The sequence below is a fragment of the Phyllobates terribilis genome, unplaced genomic scaffold (assembly GCF_046119375.1).
Source record: "Phyllobates terribilis strain yellow unplaced genomic scaffold, ASM4611937v1 Scaffold_4__5_contigs__length_816908805, whole genome shotgun sequence".
NCBI lineage: Eukaryota > Metazoa > Chordata > Amphibia > Anura > Dendrobatidae > Phyllobates > Phyllobates terribilis.
In genome coordinates, this window is record NW_027362764.1 from 150,626,943 (window position 1) to 150,653,767 (window position 26,825).

General features: G+C 45.8%; 1 protein-coding gene across 3 annotated transcripts in view; it reads left to right on the forward strand.

Annotated features, from left to right (window-relative positions):
• Nucleotides 1-11,619, forward strand: part of TMEM196 (transmembrane protein 196) — an 88,691-nt gene extending 77,072 nt beyond the window's left edge. For all 3 annotated transcript variants that reach the window (XM_073676540.1, XM_073676538.1, XM_073676539.1), the window contains exon 4: nt 8,656-11,619. In XM_073676540.1, the coding sequence (XP_073532641.1) occupies nt 8,656-8,666 (11 nt within the window). In that variant the 3' untranslated portion in view covers nt 8,667-11,619. The remainder of the gene's footprint in view (nt 1-8,655) is intronic.
• Nucleotides 11,620-26,825: the final 15,206 nt, after the last annotated feature.

The following is a 26,825-nucleotide window of genomic DNA, read 5'->3' on the forward strand; positions in this document are numbered from 1 at the left end:
TGGACAAGTAAAAAACCATTTCCTCCTAGCCATGAGAAAGCTAAGAGGTTGAATTTCACCATCTGCAAGCTCTTGGCTACAGAAATGCTGCCTTTCCGCCTGGTGGACACAGAGGATTTTCGAGACCTTATGTCCGTCGCAGTGCCCCAGTACCAGATGCCCAGTTGGAACTACTTCTCAAAGAAAGGTGTGCCTGCGCTCCACCAGCATGTCGCACACAACATCACCGCTTCTTTGAGAAACTCTGTGTGTGACAGGGTGCATTTCACCACAGACACTTGGACGAGTAGGCATGGACAGGGGCGTTACATGTCGCTGACTGGGCACTGGGTAACTATGGTGACAGCAGGACAAGGGGCTGCTGTCCAAGTCTTGCCGTCCCCACGAGTTGTGCGTCAATCCTCTTTATGTCATTTTTCCTCCACTGCTTCTGCCTCCTCAACCTCCTCTCGGTCTTCCACCTGCACCCAAAGCCTGTCTGGTCATGCCACAAGCTTTCTAACTGCGCAGAAGGGATCCTGCACACCTCCTTACTATGCTGGCAGTAGGGCTCAACGTCATCAGGCGGTTTTTACTTTGAAATGTCTGGGAAATGTGAGTCACACAGCTGAGGAGTTGTGGTCAGCTCTGGAGAACAAATTTCATGAATGGTTGTCTCCACTGGACCTGAAACCAGGGAAGGCCGTGTGCGACAATGCTGCAAACCTGGGTGCAGCCCTTCGCCGGGGCAATGTCACACACGTGCCTTGTATGGCTCACGTGTTGAACCTGGTTGTCCAGCAATTTTTAGCCCACTATCCCAGACTAGATGGCCTTCTGCAGAGGGCACGGTCGCTGTGTGCTCACTTCCGCCGTTCGCATCCCGCAGCTCAGCGACTTACATCTCTACAGAAGTCGTTGGGCCTGCCACTTCACCGGCTAAAATGCGATGTGCCTACCCGGTGGAATTCAACTCTGCACATGTTGCAGCGACTGTGGCAGCACCGACAAGCCCTGGTGCAATACGTTCTGATGTATAGCCTGGGCCAACGAGATCCAGAGGTGGGGCAAATCACGCTGGAGGAGTGGTCTCAGATCAGGGACCTATGCACCCTTCTGCACAGTTTTGAAATGGCGACGAAGATGTTTAGTGCTGACGATGCCATTATCAGCATGACTATTCCGGTGATTTACATGCTGGAGCACATGTTAAACAGAATTCGGAGTCAGGTGGTGGCACAAGAGGAGGTGGAGGAAGTAGAGGAGGAGTAGTTGTATGCGGAAGGGCTAACATCTGCAAGGTCCAGACGGTCGGCAGCACCAAGGCGGCAGGCATGTGAGGGTGGGGGAGATGGTTTTACCAGGGCGCATGGTAGCAGCCAAACTAGTGAGGAAGGTGCAGGAGCCCAGGAAGAAGTGGAGGACGAACTGATGGAAGACTCATCAGATGAGGGAGACCTTGATCACATTTCTGTTGTGCGAGGTTGGGGGTAGAGGACAGAGGAAGGAAGCATGATTGTTACCTCGCCACCAACACAACAGGGACTTGGTGCTCCTGGATGCGCAACACACATGAGTGCCTTCTTGCTGCACTACCTGCAACATGACCCTCGAATTGTGAGAATTAGAAATAATCCTGACTACTGGGTTGCCACACTGTTAGATCCCCGGTACAAAAGTAAATTTGCCGAAATTATTCCTGCCATAGAAAGGGATGCACGCATGCAGGAGTATCAGCAGAGACTGTTGCAGAATCTTACATGTGCTTTTCCACAAAACACCAGTGGTGCACGTAGTGAATCTCACAGTTCCAACTTGCCAACCGTGGGACCGTCAAGTGTTCAGCACTCAAACCGTAACAGAACCACAGTATCTGCTGGTAACATCAATTTTGTGGAATCATTTCACCACTTTTTTAGCCCATCCTTTGCAAGGCCACAGGAGACAAGAAGTCTGACACATAGTCAACGCCTAGAGACGATGGTACAGGAGTATCTCCAAGTAAACATTGAAGCCATGACTGTGTCACTGGACCCTTGCTCTTTTTGGGCTTCCAATCTGGATAAATGGCCGGAGCTAGCCACTTACGCCTTGGAGATCTTGTCATGCCCCGCAGCCAGCGTTCTGTCTGAACGTGTGTTCAGCGCTGCTGGTGGTGTGCTGACAGATAAGCGCACGCGGCTCTCCACTGATAATGTAGACAGACTCACGTTCATAAAGATGAACAAATCATGGATCCGAAACGACTTTTCTACCCCTGTGTCATCCTGGGGAGAGTAAAAGCTTGATTATTGGTTAAAATCACCCTACCAACCGTTTTAAGCTTTCAAATTACTAATCATGTTTATCTGTATCTTGGCTGGAAAATAATTTGGGCTTTGTAGCAGTGTGCAGCACTGATCCTATTAGGCCATCTATACTAAGCTCCACCAGATTTAAAATTAAAAATAATTTTTAGCTGCATCTAGCCCGGAAAATAATTTTGGGGCTCCGAGATGTGCAAGACACATAAGTGCCTTCTTGCTGCACTACCTGCAACATGACCCTCATATTGTCAGAATTCGAAGTGATCATGACTACTGGGTTGCCACACTCTTAGATCACCCAAACTTTTCGATCAACCTTTTCATTTTAACAAAGACCAAAAAAATGGTCATTTTTGAAATTATAAGCATTAGCAGGTTATTAGAAACTAAAATCAAACAGTTTTCAACTCAAAACTTTATTCTAGGTGATTTTACATTTTCACATAGGACCCCTTGTTCGAAAGGAGCTTCTGAACTCTCTCGTCCATTGAATTTGTCAGGTTTTGGATGGTTTCTGCTTCAATTGTTTTGCATGAGGACAGAAAACCCTCCCAGAGGTGTTGCTTAGATGTTAACTGCCTCCCACCATCATAGACACTCCTTTTGATGATGCTCCAGAGGTTCTGAATGGGGTAGAGGTCAGGGGAGCATGGGGGTCACACCATAAGTTTGTCCCCTTTTATGCCCATATCAGCCAGAGATGCAGATGTTTTATGTGCAGCATGAGATGGTGCATTATCATGCAAAAAAATGATCTTGCTGTGAAATACACGGTTCTTCTTCTTGAACCATGGCAGGAAGTGCTGTTTGAGAAAATCCACATACATTATGGAGTTCATCTTTAGCTCCTTCAGGGATCCTAAAGGGGCCGACAATCTCTCTCCCCATGATTCCAGCCCAAAACATTACTCCACCTCCTCCTTGTTGGCGCTGTAGCCGTGTTTGCGTGGGGTGTCCATCAACCAGCCATCCTCCACTCCATCCATCTGGACCATCGAGCGCTGCACGGCACTCATCCGTGAACAAAACAGTTTTGAAATCAGTCTTCATGTAATGTTTAGCCCACTGGAGCCGTTTCTGCTTGTGTGAAGTGGATAGAGGAGGTCGACAGGATGGCGTATGCACAGCTGCAAACCTCTGAAGGACCCTGCATCTTGTTGTTCGGGGGACGTTGGAGGCACAAGCAGCTTCAAAAACTTGTCTGCTGCTATGACAAGGCTTTTTTGCCGCTGCTCTTTTAACCTGACGTAATTGCCTGTAGGAAAGAGTCCTCAATTTGCCCTTATCAGCACGCACACGTGTGTACTGTGAATCAGCTACATACTTCTTGATTGCCAAGACACTTCATCCTGATCATCGCACAATGTTGATTGTAGTCATGCCTTGACCTAAACACTCCACAATTTGTTGCTTCTCAGCAGCCGACACATCCTTTTTCTTTCCCATTTTGGCAGAAAATGTAGGCTGCTTAATAATGTGAGACAGCCTTCTTAAGTAGTCTTGCCTTTCATTGGACACACCTGCCAAACTAATTAGCACAGGTGTCTGCAATTGCTTACAGTGATATAAAGAGCCCTGACACACATAACCATCAATGAGTTTAACTGACAAACAAACAAATTCTTCCCTTATCACTCCTAAACACTTTTTGCATAATAATTTGGAACACAGTGTACATGTGCTTTTCCACAAAACACCAGTGGTTCACGTTGTGAATCTTACAGTTCTAACTTGCCAACCGTGGTCTGTATGGAGTTGTTCAATAAAGGGCCCAAAATTAAGATAACATAGATGGGAGAGGTCTCTATGAATAGGAATTCCTAAGTATTTGATACCCTGTGAGGGCCAGGCAAAGGGAAAGTTGGACTGGATGGAATCCTATATGGATTTGGGGAGGGAGACATCGAGGGCCTCTGACTTCGCTGCATTGATTTTAAAATTTGACCATGTAACAAAGTGATCTATTTCAGCCATAACAGCATGGATGGATATATGTGATTGAGTGATAAATACTAGGACATCATCAGCAAATAGAGAGCACTTGTACTCGGTGCCTCCCACCTCAATCCACCTAATATTGGGGTTATGGCGAATTGATGAGAGCAGGTGCTCCGTCACTAGGATGTATAAGAGAGGGGACAGAGGACATCCCTGCCTTGTCCCATTGGTGATTGTGAAAGGTGATGAAAATGTTCTGATGCACCCCCTGGGCCTTGGGACACCCGGAGCCGGACCCTTTTTGGTGGATGCTGGTGGTTGTAGTCTTCGTGGCGGCGACCCGGTTCCGTGGCTCAGGGTGGTCAAACCAGTGGCGGAACTATTTATGTGGTTTTGATGTTTAAATGTCCGACTACGCCACCCGTGGATTGCGGTCAGAGTGAACCGCCGCTGCAGGGCAGACCGCTGAGGCTGGTGTTGTGGGTGCAGCAGAGCGTAGCATAACTCCCCACGGGAGGAGTATAGCCTCAGGGCAGTGTATGCGGAGGATGGGGGTGATGGTGCAGGGCAGCAGCAGTAACGACACGGAGTCAGTGATGCAGTCCAGGGCCTTTACTCACAGTTCTTATTATCTAGACCACGTCTGCAGGTAACGGCTGCCTACGTTGTACTGTGCTCACCAGGTGAGGGGCTCAGACAACTCCCAGATAACTTTGGAGCGCTTCACAGGACCCCCTTTGTGTGTCCTTTATCTGGCCTTTCTTACCAACCCTTCTGTCCGGCTGCCTCGGGCCTCCTCTTGGTAAACTTGGCGCCAGTTTCCCTGACCCTATGTGGTGCCTTCCTAACGGGTGTAGCGAGGGGCTGCGCCACATAAAATGTCACAGCCTCCGGTTTCTAGCTGAGGGTCGTTTCCTGCCTCCACTAGTTTCGGGGACCGGTCTCCCCCTTTGGCCTGACCCCTCCATGCAGGTGGATTCGGGCGTGCGGTGGCGACTCGCCCGTCCGCACCCCTGGGATCCCTTCATTCCTCATTCCTGGAGCCTTCTCCGCTCCTCTTCCTTCCTTCTCCCTCTTCCAGGCCTGGGCCTCTGTTACTAGGCCCGCCTCCGGAGCAGAGCTCATGCAGAGCCCCTGCTCCCTGCCACTTCTGCTCAGACTTCTCTGCACTGAACTAAGATCGTGCCCACCTTTTATACTCCCTTCTCAATGCACCCAGGAAGTGCTTCCTCCCTGCTCCTGCACTACAGGGTTCCCCTTCCTCAGTGTTCCCTCCCCCCACTCCAGCCAGGGACAGGGACTGTCATGCCCATCTCAGAGGCATATTGGTCGCCCTGCCCCACGGCAATGTGGTGTAATGCATGCAGGTGTCGGGTCCTGATCCACACTCCATCCTTACCTGAGAGTGAGATATCACACCTCTGGGTGAGGTGCAATACCTCTGTAGCAACCGAGCCCTCAGGGTGCTACAATTCCATTTATCTTCAGCCTAGGTGACGTATTGTGATACAGGGCCGTGATTTTGGCTATAAAAGGGTCCCCTAGACCCCTACCCCAAGCTTTTTAAGAGAATCATATATGGCGTGCCAGGAGACTCTATGGAATGCTTTCTCAGCATCCAACGAGAGTATCTAATTACAAATTTTTAACTGCATCTAGCCCAGGAAATACTTTGTGCCTAGTAGCAGTGTCTGCTAGTCAGCGGATTATCCCGGCTGTTAAGCAAGCTACACCACCTGTAGTTTGGACACTTAATTTTTTCAAAGGAAATGCTTCGGGACCACGGGATACTCAGTGAAGAGCATCAGGAGGCACCCCAAGGCATAGGGGCTGGGACTGGCAGTAGGATGCCTTGCGGTGGACAGCCGAGCTCGATCCTTATAAAAGCTTTTTAACTGCAGCAGCTTTAGTGGACGCTACTGGAGCTGGAATTACGCGGCTGCTGGCATGAGACTTGCCCTCCAATAGATCCTTGTAAATGGATTTAAAGTGTATTCATTCAAATTAGAGAGACAATTTAAATTAAAAACCTTAGAGCTGCCTCCACCACAGGGGGGCTCGCTCGACCCACCAGCGGACAGGCACCAGTATTGGGAGAGGGGGGCTGGCCGTCAGGGTTCACCGCGGCTCTGGCACAAACCCGGCGACACGGAGGTGGCACGGGCAGGAGCGGACTGAACGTGTCGGCTTCTCACTTTTTGGATTTTAGAAGGGCATGACATGCCTATATCTGTGTCTCCCCCTCCTTTTACTCCTCCACCTCTTTTCTTTTCGCATGACTATATGTACTTGTCACTTTTCCATGTGTTAGTTGTGTCTTCTGAGCAGTTTGTCAGCTTTTGGACACCTTTGAAGGTGTTTTCTATGTGTTTCTATGTGTTTTTGTTTGCCTGCCATTGGTTTTAACGGTGTTCGAAGGTGTTCGACGAACAGTTCGACGAACATACGGGTGTTCGACGAACCGAACCGAACTCAAACACTACGGGGGTGGCTCAACACTAATAATCAGTACAGACCAAAAGTTTGGACACACCTTCTCATTTAAAGATTTTTCTGTATTTTCATGACTATGAAAATTGTACATTCACACTGAAGGCATCAAAACTATGAATTAACACATGTGGAATTATATACTCAACAAAAAAGTGTGAAACAACTGAAAATATGTCTTATATTCTAGGTTCTTCAAAGTAGCCAGCTTTTGCTTTGATGACTGCTTTGCACACTCTTGGCATTCTCTTGATGAGCTTCAAGAGGTAGTCACCGGAAATGGTCTTCCAACCATCTTGAAGTAGTTCCCAGAGATGCTTAGCACTTGTTCGCCCTTTTGCCTTCACTCTGCGGTCCAGCTCACCCCAAACCATCTAGATTGGGTTCAGGTCTGGTGAATGTGGAGGCCAGGTCATCTGGCGTAGCACCCCATCACTCTCCTTCTTGGTCAAATAGCCCTTATACAGCCTGGAGGTGTGTTTGGGGTCATTGTCCTGTTGAAAAATAAATGATGGTCCAACTAAACGCAAACCGGATGGAATAGCATGCCGCTGTAAGATGCTGTGGTAGCCATGCTGGTTCAGTATGCCTTCAATTTTGAATAAATCCCCAACATTGTCACCAGCAAAGCACCCCCACACCATCACACCTCCTCCTCCATGCTTCACGGTGGGAACCAGGCATGTAGAGTCCATCCGTTCACCTTTTCTGCGTCGCACAAAGACACGGTGGTTGGAACCAAAGATCTCAAATTTGGACTCATCAGACCAGAGCACAGATTTCCACTGGTCTAATGTCCATTCCTTGTGTTCTTTAGCCCAAGCAAGTCTCTTCTGCTTGTTGCCTGTCCTTAGCAGTGGTTTCCCAGCAGCTATTTTACCATGAAGGCCTGCTGCACAAAGTCTCCTCTTAACTGTTGTTGAAGAGATGTCTGCTGCTAGAATTCTGTGTGGCATTGACCTGGTCTCTAATCTGAGCTGCTGTTAACCTGCAATTTCTGAGGCTGGTGACTCCGATAAACTTATCCTCAGAAGCAGAGGTGACTCTTGGTCTTCCTTTCCTGGGGTGATCCTCATGTTAACCAGTTTCTTTGCAGCGCTTGATGGTTTTTGCAACTGCACTTGGGGACACTTTCAAAGTTTTCTCAATTTTTCAGACTGACTGACCTTCATTTCTTAAAGTAATGATGGCCACTCGTTTTTCTTTACTTAGCTGCTTTTTTCTTGCCATAATACAAATTCTAACAGTCTATTCAGTAGGACTATCAGCTGTGTATCCACCAGACTTCTGCACAACACAACTGATGGTCCCAACCCCATTTATAAGGCAAGAAATCCCACTTAATAAACCTGACAGGGCACACCTGTGAAGTGAAAACCATTTCCCGTGACTACCTCTTGAAGCTCAAGAGAATGCCAAGACTGTGCAAAGACATATTTTCAGTTGTTTCACACTTTTTTGTTAAGTATATAATTCCACATAGTTTTGATGCCTTCAGTGTGAATGTACAATTTTCATAGTCATGAAAATACAGAAAAATCTTTAAATGAGAAGGTGTGTCCAAACTTTTGGTCTGTACTGTATATATGCAAGCTTTCAGAGCACAGAGGCTCCTTCTTCAGGCTTTATTACAACATTTTTGTAATTTTGGATTTTGTAATATTGCCTGAAGAAGGAGCCTCTGTGCTCTGAAAGCTTGCATATATATATTTTTTTCTGGTTAGCCAATAAAGGAATCACTCCGAGAATACTTTTGTCATTTTTGGGCATAAAAGTATTTACAATGCTGAGGAGTGTATGTTGTCTTTTTAAGGGGATTGAATACTTCTACAAGGAATGGTATAAATATATTTGATATTTTCTTTCAAATTGGGATAAAAAAAAATTCCTCAAGACTTTATTTGCATCAATAACTCATACATGTTTCTTTTTCTTTTAACAGGAAACCATTGAAAACATTAGTAATGGAGGCGCACAGCTCATTTTTAATGGACGCGTTTAGCTTTATTTTGATGAGATTATTCATACTAGAACTTTGATCATTTGGTTGCTGCAACTGCCTGGACACCGCCTTCTAATTTTTGAAAATTATTTTTATGAAATTATCTTTTCAACATCAGATTTTAATAATATGCACAAAAAATGCATTTTTACAAGAATGTTACATAGAGAAGTCGGGCTCTTCTTAATATATATACAGTGTGTAGAGAGATTTATCTCGAGACATTTCCCGCTGTTTCAACAAGTGCACATACAAAAAGCAATCCATTTAAGCACTGCAAAGCAAAGTTTCCTGTCACTCTGAATTTAAGAATTTGCATCAAATTAAGTGCAGTTTGACGTATCTCCTCAGATACCCTCTAAGATAATGTTTTCAGGCTATTTCACTAAAACTGGGATAATTACTAATTTAGCCAGTAAAACTAATACATTCATACACATTAGTTCACTAAAATGGGGTTATTTAGCTTTACTTAAAGAGAATGTATAACCTATATTTCCTTTGCTAATTAAATTTAAAATCATGTACTAAATACTGATACATTCTTTTTTCTAATCAGTTTACATTTTTTTATTGTACATTTTTTTACATTTATGTCCTGATCATGATTATTGGGCCATGCATCTCACCTGCTCAGTCACCAGCATTCAGTAATGTGCTTTACGTCAGCCATGTGGACATTAGGGACCTGTAGGTGGGAGATGTTCATTGGGTTGTACAGGAGAGTTTTCTAGAAATTCTGTGTGAACTGTGCAGAGGTCACTGTGCAGGAAGGGGGGAAGTCGTGTCCATTAGTAGATCCTCTGTTATCTGCCTCTAGTTTTATAAAAGAGGCATTAATACCAGTATAATTTCCAATTTCTGGCATGAAACCTTATGAATCTACCTGTCAATTAATATCTGTCCATTTAAAAAAGTGTAAAGGGAAAAGAAGCCAATGTATTCGCAATATGGCTTGTGTTAGAATATGCAACTTTTTAATGTCAGGGCTCTTCATAAATGTCCCCCTAAATTTCCATTTGTGGTAACATTTATCTGACACTTAAGGTGTCAGATAAATGTTGCATATGCTCACTGAAGAATTTAAGTATTTGAGGATCATAAATATGCTCACTCAGCTTTAAGGCCCCCATACACATTAGGTGTCAGCCGTACACAGGAAAGCCCAGACGCGTGTTCCTTTGTTCTGCGCACCAAAGAAAAAGATTGATCATTAAAATTCAACAGGTCAGATCCTTCTCTCCCCCAAGATTATCTGTTGGGGGAAAGTCAGGAGAACCCATTCACATTAGACCTTCAGTCAATCTCACCAAAATCTGCTGGAACAGGAAACTTTTTTTAGTGTCTATAGGGGTTTTAGTCTTTAATTTGTTCTTTTTGACAAGTTACATTTTTGTTTAGTGGATTTCAAATTTTTTATGCATATTTTTTCTTCGTTTGTCAAATTGACAAAATGTAATTACCGCCATTACAGACATTCAAGAGGTCAACAATCAGCTTTCTCAAACAAGTCAACTGAAAATCTGAAGCTATATGAAGACAAGGTATATAACAATTCCTGACAACCAAGATTTACTATTTAGAGTTCTAGTAAAGATTGGTTATTATTAGAGATGAGCGAATCGATTCACAGGACTCCGGTCCATTGTCCAGGTCAGTAATCTGAACTTCCTTTCCTCCCAGCACTTCAAGCTCTTCTTTTGATTAGCTGGGCAGGTGTGACGTTGTGTGGGCGTCAGGTGCGACGTTGGGTGTGCATCATGAGGCAATGATGATGTTGTGCCAGTTCGGCTAATCAAAAGAAGATTTGGGAATGCTGGAAGGTTAGGAGATTCACAGGCCTCACATCCTGCGGTCACAGATTACTGACCGGGCCTATGGACCGGAGTCCTGTGAATTGATTCTTCCATCTCTAGTTATTATGAATTCATGAAAGGTAACAAACCCTATTGACCTGCATAGGACCCGCTATAGCCTGCCTTTCCTAAACTCTGCTGTAATATAGATACAATGGGTATGCATGACTACACATATTTAGCATTCAGGACTGGTGACTACCATTATACGAATTATGGTGGCCATTTTGGTCGTCATACAGCTTTCCTAAAAATAGATATAACTAAGAAGAGTATATATGCAATCATAAAATGTACAAAAAAAACAGGACTCAAGAACATATATTTACTGGTGATTTTTATTATGTGTATACAATATTAGCATCTCATAAAGCAACATTTTAGCTCCACCGATTGTTTTATTCTTTTATTATTCCTCCTGGAAATAAGCAAAAAATTGGAAACATTACCATTCCCTTATTATTGTGCCTGCAGAACCTGACATTTTCCGGTCAGGGCCACCAGTGAAATGCTGTATTGGGGTACACCATAATAACAAAGGGTATGGTTCTGATGCAGAAAAGGTTACGCTGACAAACAACGCACCACAGTGATATCTTGTGACAGAAGATTCTCACTCAATAGGATTAAGATATCCTTGCACAATTCATTGACTGGTATCAAGTTAAATATAAAATTATACTCTTTTGTGTTGCGATGTCCCAGTGCAGGGTTATCTGCGTCAAGATAAACTTTGCTACATCTGTAACGGCTCCAATTACATAGACCTACCGGCGGCACGATACGACCGCCGATTAGTAAACTTTTACCAATCAGCGGTCGTTTGTATGCCTGTTTACACAGACAGACCAAAGTAATCGATGCACACTGAGCGATCTGTAGTAGACGCCTCAGTGCACATATGCTGCCATAGTTCATGCTGGTGTGAGGATGATGATCTTTAAAGGGGTTTTCCCACGAATAAAGTAAATTTTAATCAACATTTTAATCAATTTATCTTTCAATAATAAATTCCACAATTGGATGTGTTTAAAAATAATGTTCCTGTGCTGAGATAATCTTATAAATGTGTACTTTTGTAATGGCTGTGTCTTACCATACAGGTACATGGTCTGATCATACCACATCTCCTGGGCAGGGGAAGATACAGAAGTGTATACAGACATTACAGCAGGGGATCACAGCTGATTATTTCTGTGAGGTAAAACATTGCTTAAAAACAGGCAGGGAAATGTTTTGCCTCTCAAAAACAATCAGCTGCGATCCCATGTTGTCCTGTCTGTATACTCTTTTGCTTCTCTCCCTGCCCAGGAGCTGTGGTATGATCAGACCCTGTTCCTTTACGGTCAGATACAGCCATTACACAGTACACAGCAGGGGCATATTTATAAGATTATCTCAGCACAGGAACATTTTATTTAAACACATCCAATTGTGGAACTTATTATTATTCCAAGATCTATTGATTAAAATGTAATTTGTTTGTGGGACAACCCCTTTATTGCTGCATAAAAGATCATTTCACCCAAGGAATGAGCGTTTTCCTTGCTCACCAGGTGATCAGCAGCCTGTTTACATAGAAAGATAATCGTAAAACAAGCATTTTTAAAACAGGTTCACTATTATCTTGCAGCGTAAATGCCCCTAAACACGCAGCTGGTCATATTTTTCATAAATTTCCAAGAGGAATAACTGAGGAACAAAACATTTCAAAGCTGTAGAAGTCAATTCTCCAGAACAGTTATTTAAGAAAAAATTTAGTTTTTACAAAAACAGACGTCAGGAGAGCTGTGCATCTCTTTAATGAAAGCTACTTCTAATAATAATGAAACTAATGCATTTTAGTAACCAGTAACCATATAATAGACTATGACATGACAACTTTTATAAAATTCTAATTTGCTAATTCTTAGATTCAATATGCGCCTTGGATGGTCCTCATATTTTGACATTTTTAAAAAGGACTTCTCTCCTAAGCTATGGTACTTTGCAGAAATTTCTGTGACTATGTTATACAGCTGAATAGGACTTTCCATTCGCTTGTAAGTACAGGAATTGCAACATATGAAATCAGCTTTACGCGACATTTGAGGATAACCAAATACGTAGATTTATATGGCTCTTCTAACCTGTGTTTTGTATTGGAAAGTGGTGCGCTGTGATATTTCAGGCCAACTCCATTGAGTTAGCTATAAAAATGACATAATACATGATATACAGATTGTATTTTGTAAAAACTGAAGGAAATCATGTATGTATTCGAAGTGTCCAAAGATACAAAATACTTTTATTATATACATTTTTAGTACTAAAATAAAATTTTATGGGGTTTATATCAGATCATCACCCTCATGTTATCAATACCTTAGGCCGGTTTCGCACATAAGATTTTTCTCATACATGGAAAAACAGTGTTTTTTCCAATGTGCTGAGTCCATTTTTTCATCCTCGTCTCAGTTTTTGCAATCATTGTTGCATAGATTTTTTTGTATGAAGAAAATAATTTCTTACCTCCTACCCATTAAACCGTAAAATACAGGCAGCACATGGATGTAGAGATTGGCAGATCTATGGGACTCTGATCCATTGGCCACGTCAATAGTCTCTGTCTTCTGGAAGAAAGGCTTGCGAATCTCTACCTTCTTTGATTCTTGGCACGGCTTTTGATTAGCTGGGCTGGCAAGACGTCATCTGTGCATTAAGCTGTAATGATGATGACGTGCCAGTCCAGCTAGGCTAATCAAAGGCAGCACCAGGGATCTCGGTAGGTAGGCGATTTAAGAGCCTTTCTTCAAGCGGCCAGAGACTACTGACATGACTAATGGACTGGAGTTCCACAAATCGGATAGCCCATCTCTACATGGATGACATCTGTGTACTATGTTTTGTGTGACGCTGAGTCATTACTCATGGGCAAGTTGTGAGATAGAGTAGTCAGGAGGTCCGAGGTCAGATACCAGGAGGGCTTGTATTACAGAGGGATAAGTCAAAGGTGTGGTCAGGAAACAGGAGGGTACGTCAAAACCAGGGGGTACACAAATGGTTAGTCAGAGGTAAAATCCAGGGTCAGGTGTCAGAAGGGTACCATAAGGGGGAATCCACAAGTATAGTCATGACAAATCCTAGGTTCGGCAACAGGGTCAGAGGAAAGAGACACAGAGCTAAGCAAACACATCCAGCTAAGCAAAGCTACAACTGACACAGACTACTAGCAGCTAGCCAGCTAAATACCTTGCAAATAATTAAGGATGGGAGACACCTGGGGAGAAATGCCCACAGACTAAACCAGATAGGACAGCAGGGCTTTAAATCAAAATGCTAACAGCTCAGTACACTCTAGATTCCATATGGGAGCTGAGCTATCACTCACAGCCACAGTCAGTAATGAAAACCGTGACATTTTGTTTTGTCATTGCATAGGCGAGTTTGATCTGCAACAAGAATCTAAGTAGGACATATCTCCACTTGTTTTTTTTTTGCAGACAACTGTAAAAATAATGGATGCAACGCATAAAAAAAAAATTGATATGTGAATGAGCTCTTACAGAAATGTTTTCCCATCTAATGAATCCCAAATATAAATTCATTCTATCATGTCATAAGAAATATGGCAAAGGCAATGTCTTTTATTCTAAAGACGAATATAGTAAGAGGGATATTACCGGTGTATAAATGACAAATATTGTACATACAGCAACTTCTATTTGTGAATGAATTATTGTATATTTTATAAGGTATCCTATTACAGCTATGGATCAAATATATTTCTTGATCTGCAGGTTGATTCATTTTGTTATTGAAGCAATACTTAGAGATGAATGCTTTTTATGTACAAAATAAATGAAGACCAAAATGAAGTGGAGTGTATCCTTGTTTTCATGGTATTGCTATGTTTGTGGTCGGATGTTTAAATCTATATATATTCTTTTTTTTTTAGCTAATAAGAGTTTTAGCCTTTCAGGAAGAACAAAAAAAGAAGAAAACTACATCCCAACACAATGTTTTGACGTCTATTCTTCTTTGAGGAAAAATAAAAATGAAGGGCACACAGAACACCAAAATTGCCTTTTCTTACAGACATGAACACAGCATAGGTTTTCAAGGTTAGAAAGATACCATATTAATTACGTAAAACATAGAATGGAGCGCTAGAGCCCTTCTGTTTATTGTGGATGAAGCGGAGTAATTGAGAAAGTGATCTACTTTTTATTAAAAATGTTGGAGATGCTTGAATATTCGGTAAATGCAACTGTCCAACACAAAACAACAAAACACTTTGGCTAGACACCTATCTATAGAGATCCCATTAACAACAAATAAAATAGGATCTCGTTCTGGTGCTGTTTTACATCACCACAATCCTACCACCTGACCCCGGCAGGCTTGATGCTTGTGTGCCTCCCATCTTATTTTCCTGATCCATCGGTTGACTTCCCATCTGATTATTATAGAGGTTCTCTAGGCATATTATTTTTATGATCTATCCTTAGGATACGCTATTAATACCAGAAGGAGTGGGTCCCAACACCCAGCACCCCCATTGTATTGTTCCGTTCTATAGTAAGTGGCTGCCGCTGAGTACCGCGCATGAACTACCCAACCACACAGAACACCCAAATGCCGCAAGCATCCTCCTTGCTCTTCTTCCGGGTGTACAGTGTGGTTGGGTGGTGCATGTGCAGTAAAATGTTAACAACAGTGGCCTTAGCAGGGCTCCTTAATGTGCAGAACAGATGAAAGTGATGATATACGCAGGTGCTAAATGTAACGGGTCTGGGAGGCGGAACCTCTGAGCTACTATACAAGGGGGCAGTCCTTGTAAGGGAGCGGGTGGCGACCAGGGAAGACGGGCAGGAGGTCACAGCAGGTGACCGGGACAGTCTCTGAGAAAACGGGCTGGAGGTCACGGCAAGTGACCGGGGCAGTCTCTGGATGAACGGGCTGATGGTCACGGCAAGTGACCGGGGCAGTCTCTGAATGAACGGGCAGATGGTCACGGCAAGTGACCGGGGCAGTCTCTGGATGAATGGGCAGATGGTCACGGCAAGTGACCGGGGCAGTCTCTAGGTAAAGGGTTGGTACGACCTGTGGCGGCTGATGATAGACGTGAGCTCCCAGGTGAGCAGGCGAGAGTCTCTGGATGAACGGGTGGTCACAGCATGTGACGGCGGAGCCTCCAGGAAGACCAACAGACAGGCGGCAGATGAGCGCTCCCAGGTGAGCGGGCAGAAGTCTCTGGACAGGCGGGTGGTCACAGCACGTGACGGCAGAGCCTCCAGGTAGGCTAGCAGACAGGCAGCAGATGAGCGCTCCCAGGTGAGCGAGCAGGAGTCACTGGACAGGCAGGTGGTCACAGCACGTGACGGTGGAGCCTCCAGGTAGACTAGCAGGCAGGTAGCAGGTGTGTGCTCCCAGGTGAGCGGGCAAGCTGGTCCATAGACAGACTGACAGGAGTTGGAAGGCAGACCGTCGGACCTCGGGCAAGCAGGCAGGTGGCTGATGTGCGCTCCCAGGTGAGCGGGCAGACTGGTCCTTAGACAGACTGACAGGAGTAGTAAGGCAGACCGTCGGACCTCAGACTAGCAGGCAGGTAGCGGATAATCAGGCAGGAATCTGGCAGGTAACTGGCAGGTAACTGGCAACGGGACCTGAGGGCTGAAGCAGAGTAGTAAACAGTGCAACAACATTGCTCGGGCACCTCCATTTTGGAGGAGGTGCCTTATATATGGTGAAGTCCTCCGGCCATTGGCCGGGGACTCCTTAGGACGGTGCACGCGGCCCCTTTAAGAGGGAGGGAGAGCGCGCGCGCCCTAAGCACAGTGGACGGGAAGGAGAGCGCGCTGCCAGCAGAGCGGGAGGAGGACGCCGGGCACGCAGCAGGGAGGTGAGGGGAACAGCGTCCCTGCCTAGCAGAGGGCAGGGACGCCGGCGCTACAGTACCCCCCCTTTAGGCCCCCCCTTTTTTAGGCCAGACAGAAATTTAGCTAGGATAAGAGGGGCATGGATGTTCTCCCGGGGCTCCCACGTTCTCTCCTCAGGACCAAACCCCCTCCAATCTACTAGAAAAAAGGTCTTTCCTCTTACCCTTTTGGTGGCAAGAATGTTCTCTACCTCAAACTCGTCCTCAGCAGAAACCGGAGCAGGAGGCATACCTGTAGACTTGGAAAAAGAGTTAAGTACCACAGGTTTGAGGAGAGATACATGGAAGGAGTTAGGGATCCGTAAGTTGGCCGGGAGTTTTAATTTATAGGCCACCGGGTTGATCTGACTGATGACCTCCAGAGGACCGATGAACCGAGGCCCTAACTTGTAAGAAGGTATCTTGAGTCGGACATATTTAGACGAGAGCCAGACTTTATCTCCAGGACGAAATTGTGGAGGATCCAGGCGTTTTTTGTCAGCGTGTCTTTTCATCCGTTCGGACGACTGGAGGAGTGCGGATCGGGTACTCTCCCAAATGGAGGAAAATTTGCTAACGAGAGATTCCGCAGCCGGGTTGTCCACAGAGGTGGAGACAGGAAAAGGAATCCGAGGATGCTGACCGAAGACTACAAAAAACGGGGATTTGGAGGAGGATTCGCTCTCGTGATTGTTATAGGAGAACTCGGCCCATGGTAGGAGATCCACCCAGTCAGAATGATGGGCATTAACGAAGTGCCGGAGGTAACTTGTCAGGTTCTGATTGATCCGCTCCACTTGACCATTGGACTGTGGGTGGTAAGCGGAAGAGAAGTCCAGGGTGACGTCTAGCAGTTTACAAGTGGCTCTCCAGAAACGTGAGGTGAACTGTACCCCACGATCCGACACGATGTGGAGGGGCAGGCCATGAAGACGGAAGATGTGGCGGATAAAGTCTTTAGCCAGCTTGGGTGCAGACGGAAGGCCAGGCAGGGGAATAAAGTGAGCCATCTTGGAAAAGCGGTCAGCGACCACCCAAATGACCGTACAACCAGCAGAGACGGGGAGATCAGTTATGAAGTCCATAGCAATATGCTGCCAGGGGGCAGCAGGCACAGGAAGCGGAAGAAGGCGTCCGGCTGGCAGGTGTCTCGGGACTTTGTTGCGGGCGCAGGACACACAGGCAGAAACAAAGTCTATTACGTCCTTGTGCAGGGTAGGCCACCAGTAGTGCCGGGCAATAAGCTGGAGGGTCTTTTTCTGACCGGCGTGGCCAGCTAGTTTAGACGAGTGACCCCAGTGTAGGATCTTCTCCCGATCAGGTACTGATACGAAAGTCTTACCGGGAGGGAGACGATTTAGGCTCACGAGAGCCACCTGCATTACTCTGGCGGGATCGATGATATGTTTAGGTTCTTCCTCGAGATTGGACACCAGAAAGGATCGGGACAAGGCATCTGCTTTGACGTTTTTGTCAGCCGGGCGAAAATGAAGAACAAAATCAAAGCGAGCAAAAAACAAGGACCACCGGGCTTGGCGCGGGTTAAGTCTCTGGGCATGCTGGAGGTAAGCCAAGTTCTTGTGGTCAGTGTAAATTATTACCGGGTGAAGAGCCCCCTCGAGTAGGTAACGCCACTCCTCCAATGCCAGTTTGATGGCCAATAACTCTCGGTCTCCTATGGAATAGTTGCGCTCAGAAGAGGAGAAGAGTTTGGAGAAGAAGCCACAAGTTACCATTCTCCCGGAAGATGATTTTTGAGTAAGTACCGCTCCGGCTCCAGAGGAGGAGGCGTCAACTTCCAGGAAGAACTGCTTGTTGCCGTCTGGGCGATGCAGCACCGGGGCGGAAGAGAAGGCCTGTTTTAGGGAAAGAAAGGCCTCCTCTGCTTCGGGCGGCCACTCTATGGGATTAGTACCCTTACGGGTGAGCGCGGAAATTGGGGCAGTCCGGGAAGAGAAGTGTGGTATGAAGAGGCGGTAGTAGTTGGCGAAGCCCAGGAATCGCTGAATGGCCTTCAACCCCTCCGGTCGAGGCCATTTCTCGATGGCAGACAGTTTCTCTGGATCCATTCGTAGGCCGGTCTGAGAAATAATGTAGCCCAAAAACGGAAGCGAGGTCTGCTCAAAGAGGCACTTCTCGTATTTAGCGAAGAGGTGATTCTGCCTGAGCCTGAGCAGGACCTGACGAACGTCCCTCCGGTGAGTCTGGAGATCCGGAGAGAAGACCAAGATGTCGTCCAGGTACACCACTACGCAGGAGTAGAGAAGGTCCCGGAAGATGTCATTGACCAACTCTTGAAAGACGGCAGGAGCGTTACAGAGACCAAAGGGCATTACCAGATATTCATAGTGGCCGTCCCGGGTGTTGAATGCCGTCTTCCATTCATCCCCCTGACGGATACGAACCAGGTTGTACGCCCCACGTAGGTCCAGTTTGGTGAAGATTCTAGCCCCCCTCAGACGATCAAATAACTCCGGAATGAGCGGAAGGGGGTACTTATTCTTCACCGTGATCTGGTTAAGGCCTCTATAGTCTATACAGGGACGGAGAGAGCCGTCCTTCTTTTTGACGAAAAAGAAGCCTGCTCCCACCGGGGAGGTAGATTTCCGGATGAATCCCCTGGCCAGATTCTCCTCAATATATTCGGACATCGACCGGGTCTCAGCAGCGGATAAAGGATAAATACGCCCACGGGGAGGAGTAGTACCAGGTAACAGGTCGATAGGGCAGTCGTATGGTCTATGAGGAGGTAGTGTCTCTGCTTCCTTTTTATTAAAGACATCAGCATAAGACCAATAAGGAATCGGAAGTCCAGGTAGATTAGCTGGGGTAGGAGAAGGACGGACGGGATGGACGGGAACCAGACAGGTCTTATGGCAGTCCTGTCCCCAGCGAAGGACTTCTCCGGTCTGCCAGTCAAGCACGGGTGCATGTCTCTGGAGCCAAGGTAGGCCTAGCAAGAGGGCGTGAGAGAGTCCAGGCAGAACATGAAAGGAGATACTCTCAGAATGCAGCATTCCCACCTGCAGAGTAATGGATTCGGTGATGAGTTGGATGGGGCGTGGTAAGAGGCCCCCATCCACGGCAGCAACAGACAAGGGTACAGCCAGAGGTTTGGTGGGGATGCGGTATTTCTCTACCAGGGACTGTGAAATAAGATTCCCGGCTGCTCCAGAGTCAAGTTGGGCTAGTTCGAAATAACGGTTCTCCCCGCAGACGATTGAGACTGACAGCAGCAGAGATGGAGAGGATTTATTCTTGTCTAGGTTGACCTCTCTGAGCGAACCTAGACACAGGCGTTTCCCGACCTCTCCGGGCAGGCACGGATCCGGTGCTCCTTACTGCCACAGTAGAAGCAGCTCCCCTCGGCACGGCGGAAGTCCTGACGGGTTTTGACCATCTTGGTCTGGTCGACCTGCATAGACTCAGGAGAGTGTACCTGGGTAGAGACGGAGGGAGTGACGGGTTTCTGAAAAGTAGGAGCTAGACATGGTAACCTCCTCTCATGGGTGACCTCTTTGGCACGCTCCTGGAACCGTAGGTCAATCCGGGTGGCAAGAGTTATTAGGTCATCGAGAGTGGTAGGAATGTCCCGACCGGCAAGTTCATCTTTAATACGGCCGGACAGACCCTCCCAGAAGACGGATACCAGAGCGTCGTTATCCCAGGCCAGCTCCGAGGCGAGGGTACGGAACCGTATGGCATATTGGCCCACGGTGAGACTTCCCTGACGGAGGCGTAGCAGTGATGATGCGGATGAGGTCTTCCGTCCGGGTTCGTCGAAGACTTTCCGGAAAGCCGTGAGAAAAGCAGGCAAGTTGGACACCAGGGGGTCTCCTCTCTCCCATAGAGGATTTAGCCAGGCCAGGGCCTCCCCGGTGAGATGGGACATGATGAATGCAATTTTGGCCCGGTCGGAGTTGAACTGGTGGGACAATAGTTCAAAGTGCAGGGTGCACTGATTTATGAAGCCCCGAGCCTGGGCGGAGTCGCCTCCGAAGCGAGGAGGTGCAGAAAGCCAGGGTCCGGGGTAGGATACCATGGTATTAGTGGGCAGCGGAGCTGCCGGATTGCGAGACATGGCACTGGCGGAGGTTGCTGGTGGAGCAGTCAGAGTGTCCAGGCGAGTATTGACAATCCGCAGGTGACCCAGGATGGACTCCTGTTGGGACCTTTGACGGGACAGTTCATGACACAGGTCCGAGAGCGAGGGAGCTTGGGTGCCACCGGGTTCCATGGCCCGAGCAAACTGTAACGGGTCTGGGAGGCGGAACCTCTGAGCTACTATACAAGGGGGCAGTCCTTGTAAGGGAGCGGGTGGCGACCAGGGAAGACGGGCAGGAGGTCACAGCAGGTGACCGGGACAGTCTCTGAGAGAACGGGCTGGAGGTCACGGCAAGTGACCGGGGCAGTCTCTGGATGAACGGGCTGATGGTCACGGCAAGTGACCGGGGCAGTCTCTGAATGAACGGGCAGATGGTCACGGCAAGTGACCGGGGCAGTCTCTGGATGAACGGGCAGATGGTCACGGCAAGTGACCGGGGCAGTCTCTAGGTAAAGGGTTGGTACGACCTGTGGCGGCTGATGATAGACGTGAGCTCCCAGGTGAGCAGGCGAGAGTCTCTGGATGAACGGGTGGTCACAGCATGTGACGGCGGAGCCTCCAGGAAGACCAACAGACAGGCGGCAGATGAGCGCTCCCAGGTGAGCGGGCAGAAGTCTCTGGACAGGCGGGTGGTCACAGCACGTGACGGCAGAGCCTCCAGGTAGGCTAGCAGACAGGCAGCAGATGAGCGCTCCCAGGTGAGCGAGCAGGAGTCACTGGACAGGCAGGTGGTCACAGCACGTGACGACGGAGCCTCCAGGTAGACTAGCAGGCAGGTAGCAGGTGTGTGCTCCCAGGTGAGCGGGCAAGCTGGTCCATAGACAGACTGACAGGAGTTGGAAGGCAGACCGTCGGACCTCAGGCAAGCAGGCAGGTGGCTGATGTGCGCTCCCAGGTGAGCGGGCAGACTGGTCCTTAGACAGACTGACAGGAGTAGTAAGGCAGACCGTCGGACCTCAGACTAGCAGGCAGGTAGCGGATAATCAGGCAGGAATCTGGCAGGTAACTGGCAGGTAACTGGCAACGGGACCTGAGGGCTGAAGCAGAGTAGTAAACAGTGCAACAACATTGCTCGGGCACCTCCATTTTGGAGGAGGTGCCTTATATATGGTGAAGTCCTCCGGCCATTGGCCGGGGACTCCTTAGGACGGCGCGCGGCCCCTTTAAGAGGGAGGGAGAGCGCGCGCGCCCTAAGCACAGTGGACGGGAAGGAGCGCGCGCTGCCAGCAGAGCGGGAGGAGGACGCCGGGCACGGAGCAGGGAGGTGAGGGGAACAGCGTCCCTGCCTAGCAGAGGGCAGGGACGCCGGCGCTACACTAAATTGCTTAGCCAACACCTGCCTGACATGATAGCCACATTGATCTATCACTTGACGCAGATAGGAAGGCACTAAACATGGAAATAAGTTCAAGAGGCAGAAGGTCAGTAAGTGCTCTGGGCGTGACATAGCATTTAATGTCTTATTTACATGAAAATTGTGTATTTCTCTGGATACAAACAATGGAAGTAAAGGTACCAATATGCTTATTTTTCAATGACTTACACGCCCATATGAACAGTTTAGGGGTTTGAACTTTCCCTTGTTTGGTTCATGAAAAAGAGAACATAAGATTAAAAAGCAACTTCAAGTTAAAAGTGATTTAAAGTCAGATCAAAGGTTACTGAAATGAATAAAATATGTATTCCATGGTACAGTATGGTTCACTCCAGTAAAGGTCGTATCTAAAAAATGGAGCATTAAAAAAGTTGTGCAGTGAAGATAACTGATCACCTATTGGCAGGATAGTTGATAACTTATTGATTTGTAAGAGTCCGACAGCTGTTACTAAACTGTAAATGGCCATCAAAAGATTGAAAAAACAAAAAAATCCTTATACTCACCACTCACCTCTCCAGTCCTCGCTGCATCGCCGCCACTCATGGTTAAATCTAGGACATCGTGACCTTCTGCACACTTTTGCAGACCCGTCCCAATTGAGTGAGTGATGATCAGAAGATGCAGAGGGGACTGGACGAACGCCGGTGAGGTGTGGAGGGGCCAGAGTGGTAACTGGTAAGGTGAGTATGAATATTTTTTTTATTTCTTGCAGTTCTTATTCTCTGGGGCCTGGATAGATCCCAGAGCATAATAAGGGAAATTATATTCAAGGAGAAAAGCTTCTCTGTGAATTGAATCTCTCGAAAAATCTGCGAAAAGAGGCAAATACGAATTTTGCCTGATCCACTCATTTCTCCTGGAAGCGACACAGGTAGGAGGTTCAGAAGCAGCTGTTGGTTTTACTCCTTTTATTGAATTTTTATTATATATTGAATGGATCAGTAAATGACTAGCATCATAAACAGTGGCGTAACTGGAAGCTTGTGGACCTTAGTGCAAAATTTCCAACAGTGCCTTCAATTATCATGAGTTTTTAAAAGTAATAGTCTTCTCATATAGGACAAAGGAACCTTTTGGGCCCCCTACGCTCCAGGGCACAGGGGCAACTGCAACCCCTGTTACCACTATAATTATGCCCCGATCATAGACTCCAGAGGTGTCAATAGAACAAATAATAGAAACATAGCCTAAATCTCAACTTCATTGTCAAGGGTAAGGAGCTTTAGTGCTGATCCATGAAGACTTAGGAAGTATCAAATGCTGAGACATCTGGTGCCAGGCAAGAAAAATTAAACAATATCGGTTACCCAGTATGATGTGATAATCCATGTCTGGTGTCAAATACACCAGAATAACAATATCTACAGCCTTAGCTAAGCCATTTCAAGCAACAAGTACAAAAGCTAGAGCCAAGTTTATAGTATGCTTTCCCAAATTTCGTACTACAGAAAAGAATACAGAGAATATTCAGCATTGTACCTCAGCTAAAGTCTGTAATAACAATAACCTTTATGTTTTTCTCACTACAGATTGACATTGATATAAGCAAAAGGGATTTTAGCATTCAGAAGTTGTCATACATTTTGAAACATCTTATATCCGATATCTATGTTTTGCCGGAACAAGTGAGATATAGTCGGAAGTGTTCCAGCAAATATAGTTGTATGAAAAAGGAATAGGACGAGTTGTTTTGCCATTCAAAGAAGAGATGGCAGCATACATCCCAACTTTAAGAGGAACCTCACCCTCCAAACGTTGCCAAATTCAATTTCAACCAAAAGTTTACTTTATGTAGAGAATGAGATACTAATAATAATATCCTTTTAATAACCTCTTTGAGTTATATATACAGTATGTCAATGTGGTTATTTGGTCACATAAGCTCCATATGATCATCATCATGGGTCACCTGTATCAGACCACGTGTATTAATGACTGGGATTAGAGAAGACACAAATTAATGCGTTAGGGCAAATGAATACATTTTTCGTAAACTTTATTTTACCAACTAATTTTTTTTTAATTAATCGCCTAGTCTCGACTATCAATACTGTACTTCAATCTTTCATCATACAAACCCCACACACCAAGGAAAGATGTGAGGCAGCAGTTTGGAATATGGTTATCTTGGGCAAAAGTTGGCTTAAAGGGAACCAAAGAGATTTTGTTGGGCAATGTGGATAACGCAGTACGCATCATCCACATCAATCAAAGTCGGAGGACGGCGATTAGCTGTGGAGAAGAGGGACAGACGGCACAGCGATGACGCCCATCGGACCGGACCATCTGGATTTACATACAGCATGGGAACAATAATAATTGACTGAATAATTATAATAGACTGAAGGGATTTTTCCACATTTGTACATGTTAAAATAACGTCATTGGCATAAAGTTCATTTACATGATCAAAGTCTCCCATTTTTATATCAGTGATATCCAAGTTGGAGCGGATGGACTCCGCCAGGGGCTCCATGGCTAAAACAAATATAATGGGGGAAAGTGGACACCCCTGACGGGTTCCGTTGGTAATGTTAAATCTCAATGACATACAGTAAATCCCGAGACAGAGACTGCTGCCCTGGGGCTGGAGTACAAGGACCTTATTGCAAATCTAATAAACCATGCGGAGCCAAACCTTGCGAGAACCTCATCCAGGTATCCCCAGTGAACTTTGTCCAAGGCCTTCTCAGCTATCTTAATCAATTAAGTTTTGAAAAAAAGTTTACATCTCAATTCAAGAGTGAAATAAGTCTAAAATTCTCTGGAGAGCCCCAATATTCACCTGGTTTTGGGAGAGTTGTAATTATACCTTCAAGGCTGGCTTAAGCTATAGATTCTGTATTCTGCCATAGATTGAAAATCCTAAGTAAATAAGGGAATAAGTTGGCGGAAAATTGACAGTAATATTCATAGGTTAGCCTGTCTGGGCCTGGGGCTGAGTTGTTCTTAGTTTTTATAATATTTTTAATTTCTTGTATAGAAAAAGGGGCATTTAGGTTCTCTAATTGTTCTGAAGAAATCTGAGGACGATTTATCCTCCAAAGGAATGACTGTACACTCTCCATAGTTGGTTGCATTATAGGAGATCCTCCCTTAAATTATAAAGTTTAAAATAATAATTCTCATACATTAAGAATGTATTGTTGATTGATAAACATGATTTTGTTCATTTGTAAGCACATAAATCAACTCAGACATATATTACATCTGAAACCAGACATTGGCATGTGAGTGTTGCAAACTTAAAATCCAATATTTTCTATCTTCATTCAACAGAATATGTTTTAATCATGAAAATATATTCCATGTGATTCATAACTTCTCCAGAAGAAATATCTTTTGATTGCATGGATTTGTGCTGTTATGGTTTTCAGCATGAGTTCCCTTTTGTCTTTACTGACATCTAGTGAGCAACAACGGCATTGCAGGTTTCTAAGCAACAATGCACTAGGGATTTTTGTTTACAAATTCTGTATTATCGATATACATTAATAGACTCCAAAGGTCTCGCATAAACTTTACTTGGAGCTAATTGTGTAGCAAGTACAGTAATGTACTTCACTGAGAAGAGACTGAGAGGAGACTTTATAGCTGTCTACAAATATCTCAAGGACTGTCACACTGTAGAGGGATCAGTTTTATTCTCATTTGTAGAAAGAAAGACTCGAAGCAATGGGATGAAACCGAATGGAAGACGATACAAATTAGATATTAGAAAAAACTTTTTGACAGTTAGGGTGATCAATGAGTGGAACAGGCTGCCATGAGAGGTGGTGAGTTCTCCTTCAATGGAAGTCTTCAAACAGAGGCTGAACAGACATCTGTCTGAGATGGTTTAGTGAATCCTGCATTGAGCAGGGGGTTGAACCAGATGACACTGGATGTCCCTTCCAATTCTACCTTTCTATGTTTCTAAGTACATTACTGCACATGGTATTGAATGGCAGCTGGTTCATGCATCTTTAGGTGTATTTTTTATACAATAAACGTTTTTTTTTATGTTTATGTAAAGAGCATATTGCGGATGCTTGGGTTTTATTAGAGTAGTGGTGCCACAATGGACATTATCACCTATCCAATATGTTAAACATCTGATTGCTGGAGGTTCCAATGATCACTAGATTAGGGGGCTTGATCACCCCATTTCCTTCCTACACTATGTGGTAGATCGGCTCACTCTGCTGCTCAAAGAGGTAGTCACAGGAACACTTTACATTTAAGTTTTCAAATGGTTTACATATACCAGTGCAAAATTAGGTAAACAAACACGGCCCTTCTGACATAACGGGAAAAACAAAAATAACATACAGTACAGTCCGTGTGGCTGTGGGGATCCGCCCGCTCAGAGGAACAAAAACAAGCTTCAGTTCTCTTTAGCACGAGCACAGCTCTGGAGATCTCATCTCCAGACCCTTCGAACACTGAATGAGACCAAAGGCTCCACAGTTACCTTCTGGACCACACCCTGGGGGGTGAAGATATGGTGAACAGCCTCCCACCCACTCTTCGGCTGTTCACAAAAACCCAGTCCTTAATATGGCCGATTAACCCCTCTCAGCACATAGTGTGCTGGCACATTTTTCCAGGTTCATATCACTGAGCCTAACATCTTCAGTGACACATATCTCCCCTCCAGTATTTTACCAGGGACGTTCTCACATATCCGCCTCCCTCTGCCCAAAACCGGGGGTTTTGTCACCTTCAGTTACTAAACAGGGAAGTCTAGACAGGGCATCTGCGTTACCGTGTAGTTTCCAGGGCATATGCTCCACATGGAAGCTGAAGTCTTGGAGCTCTAGAAACCATCTAGTCATCCGGGCATCTCAGTGGCACATGTTCTAACACAAGCTTGAACTTTTGACCTAGCAG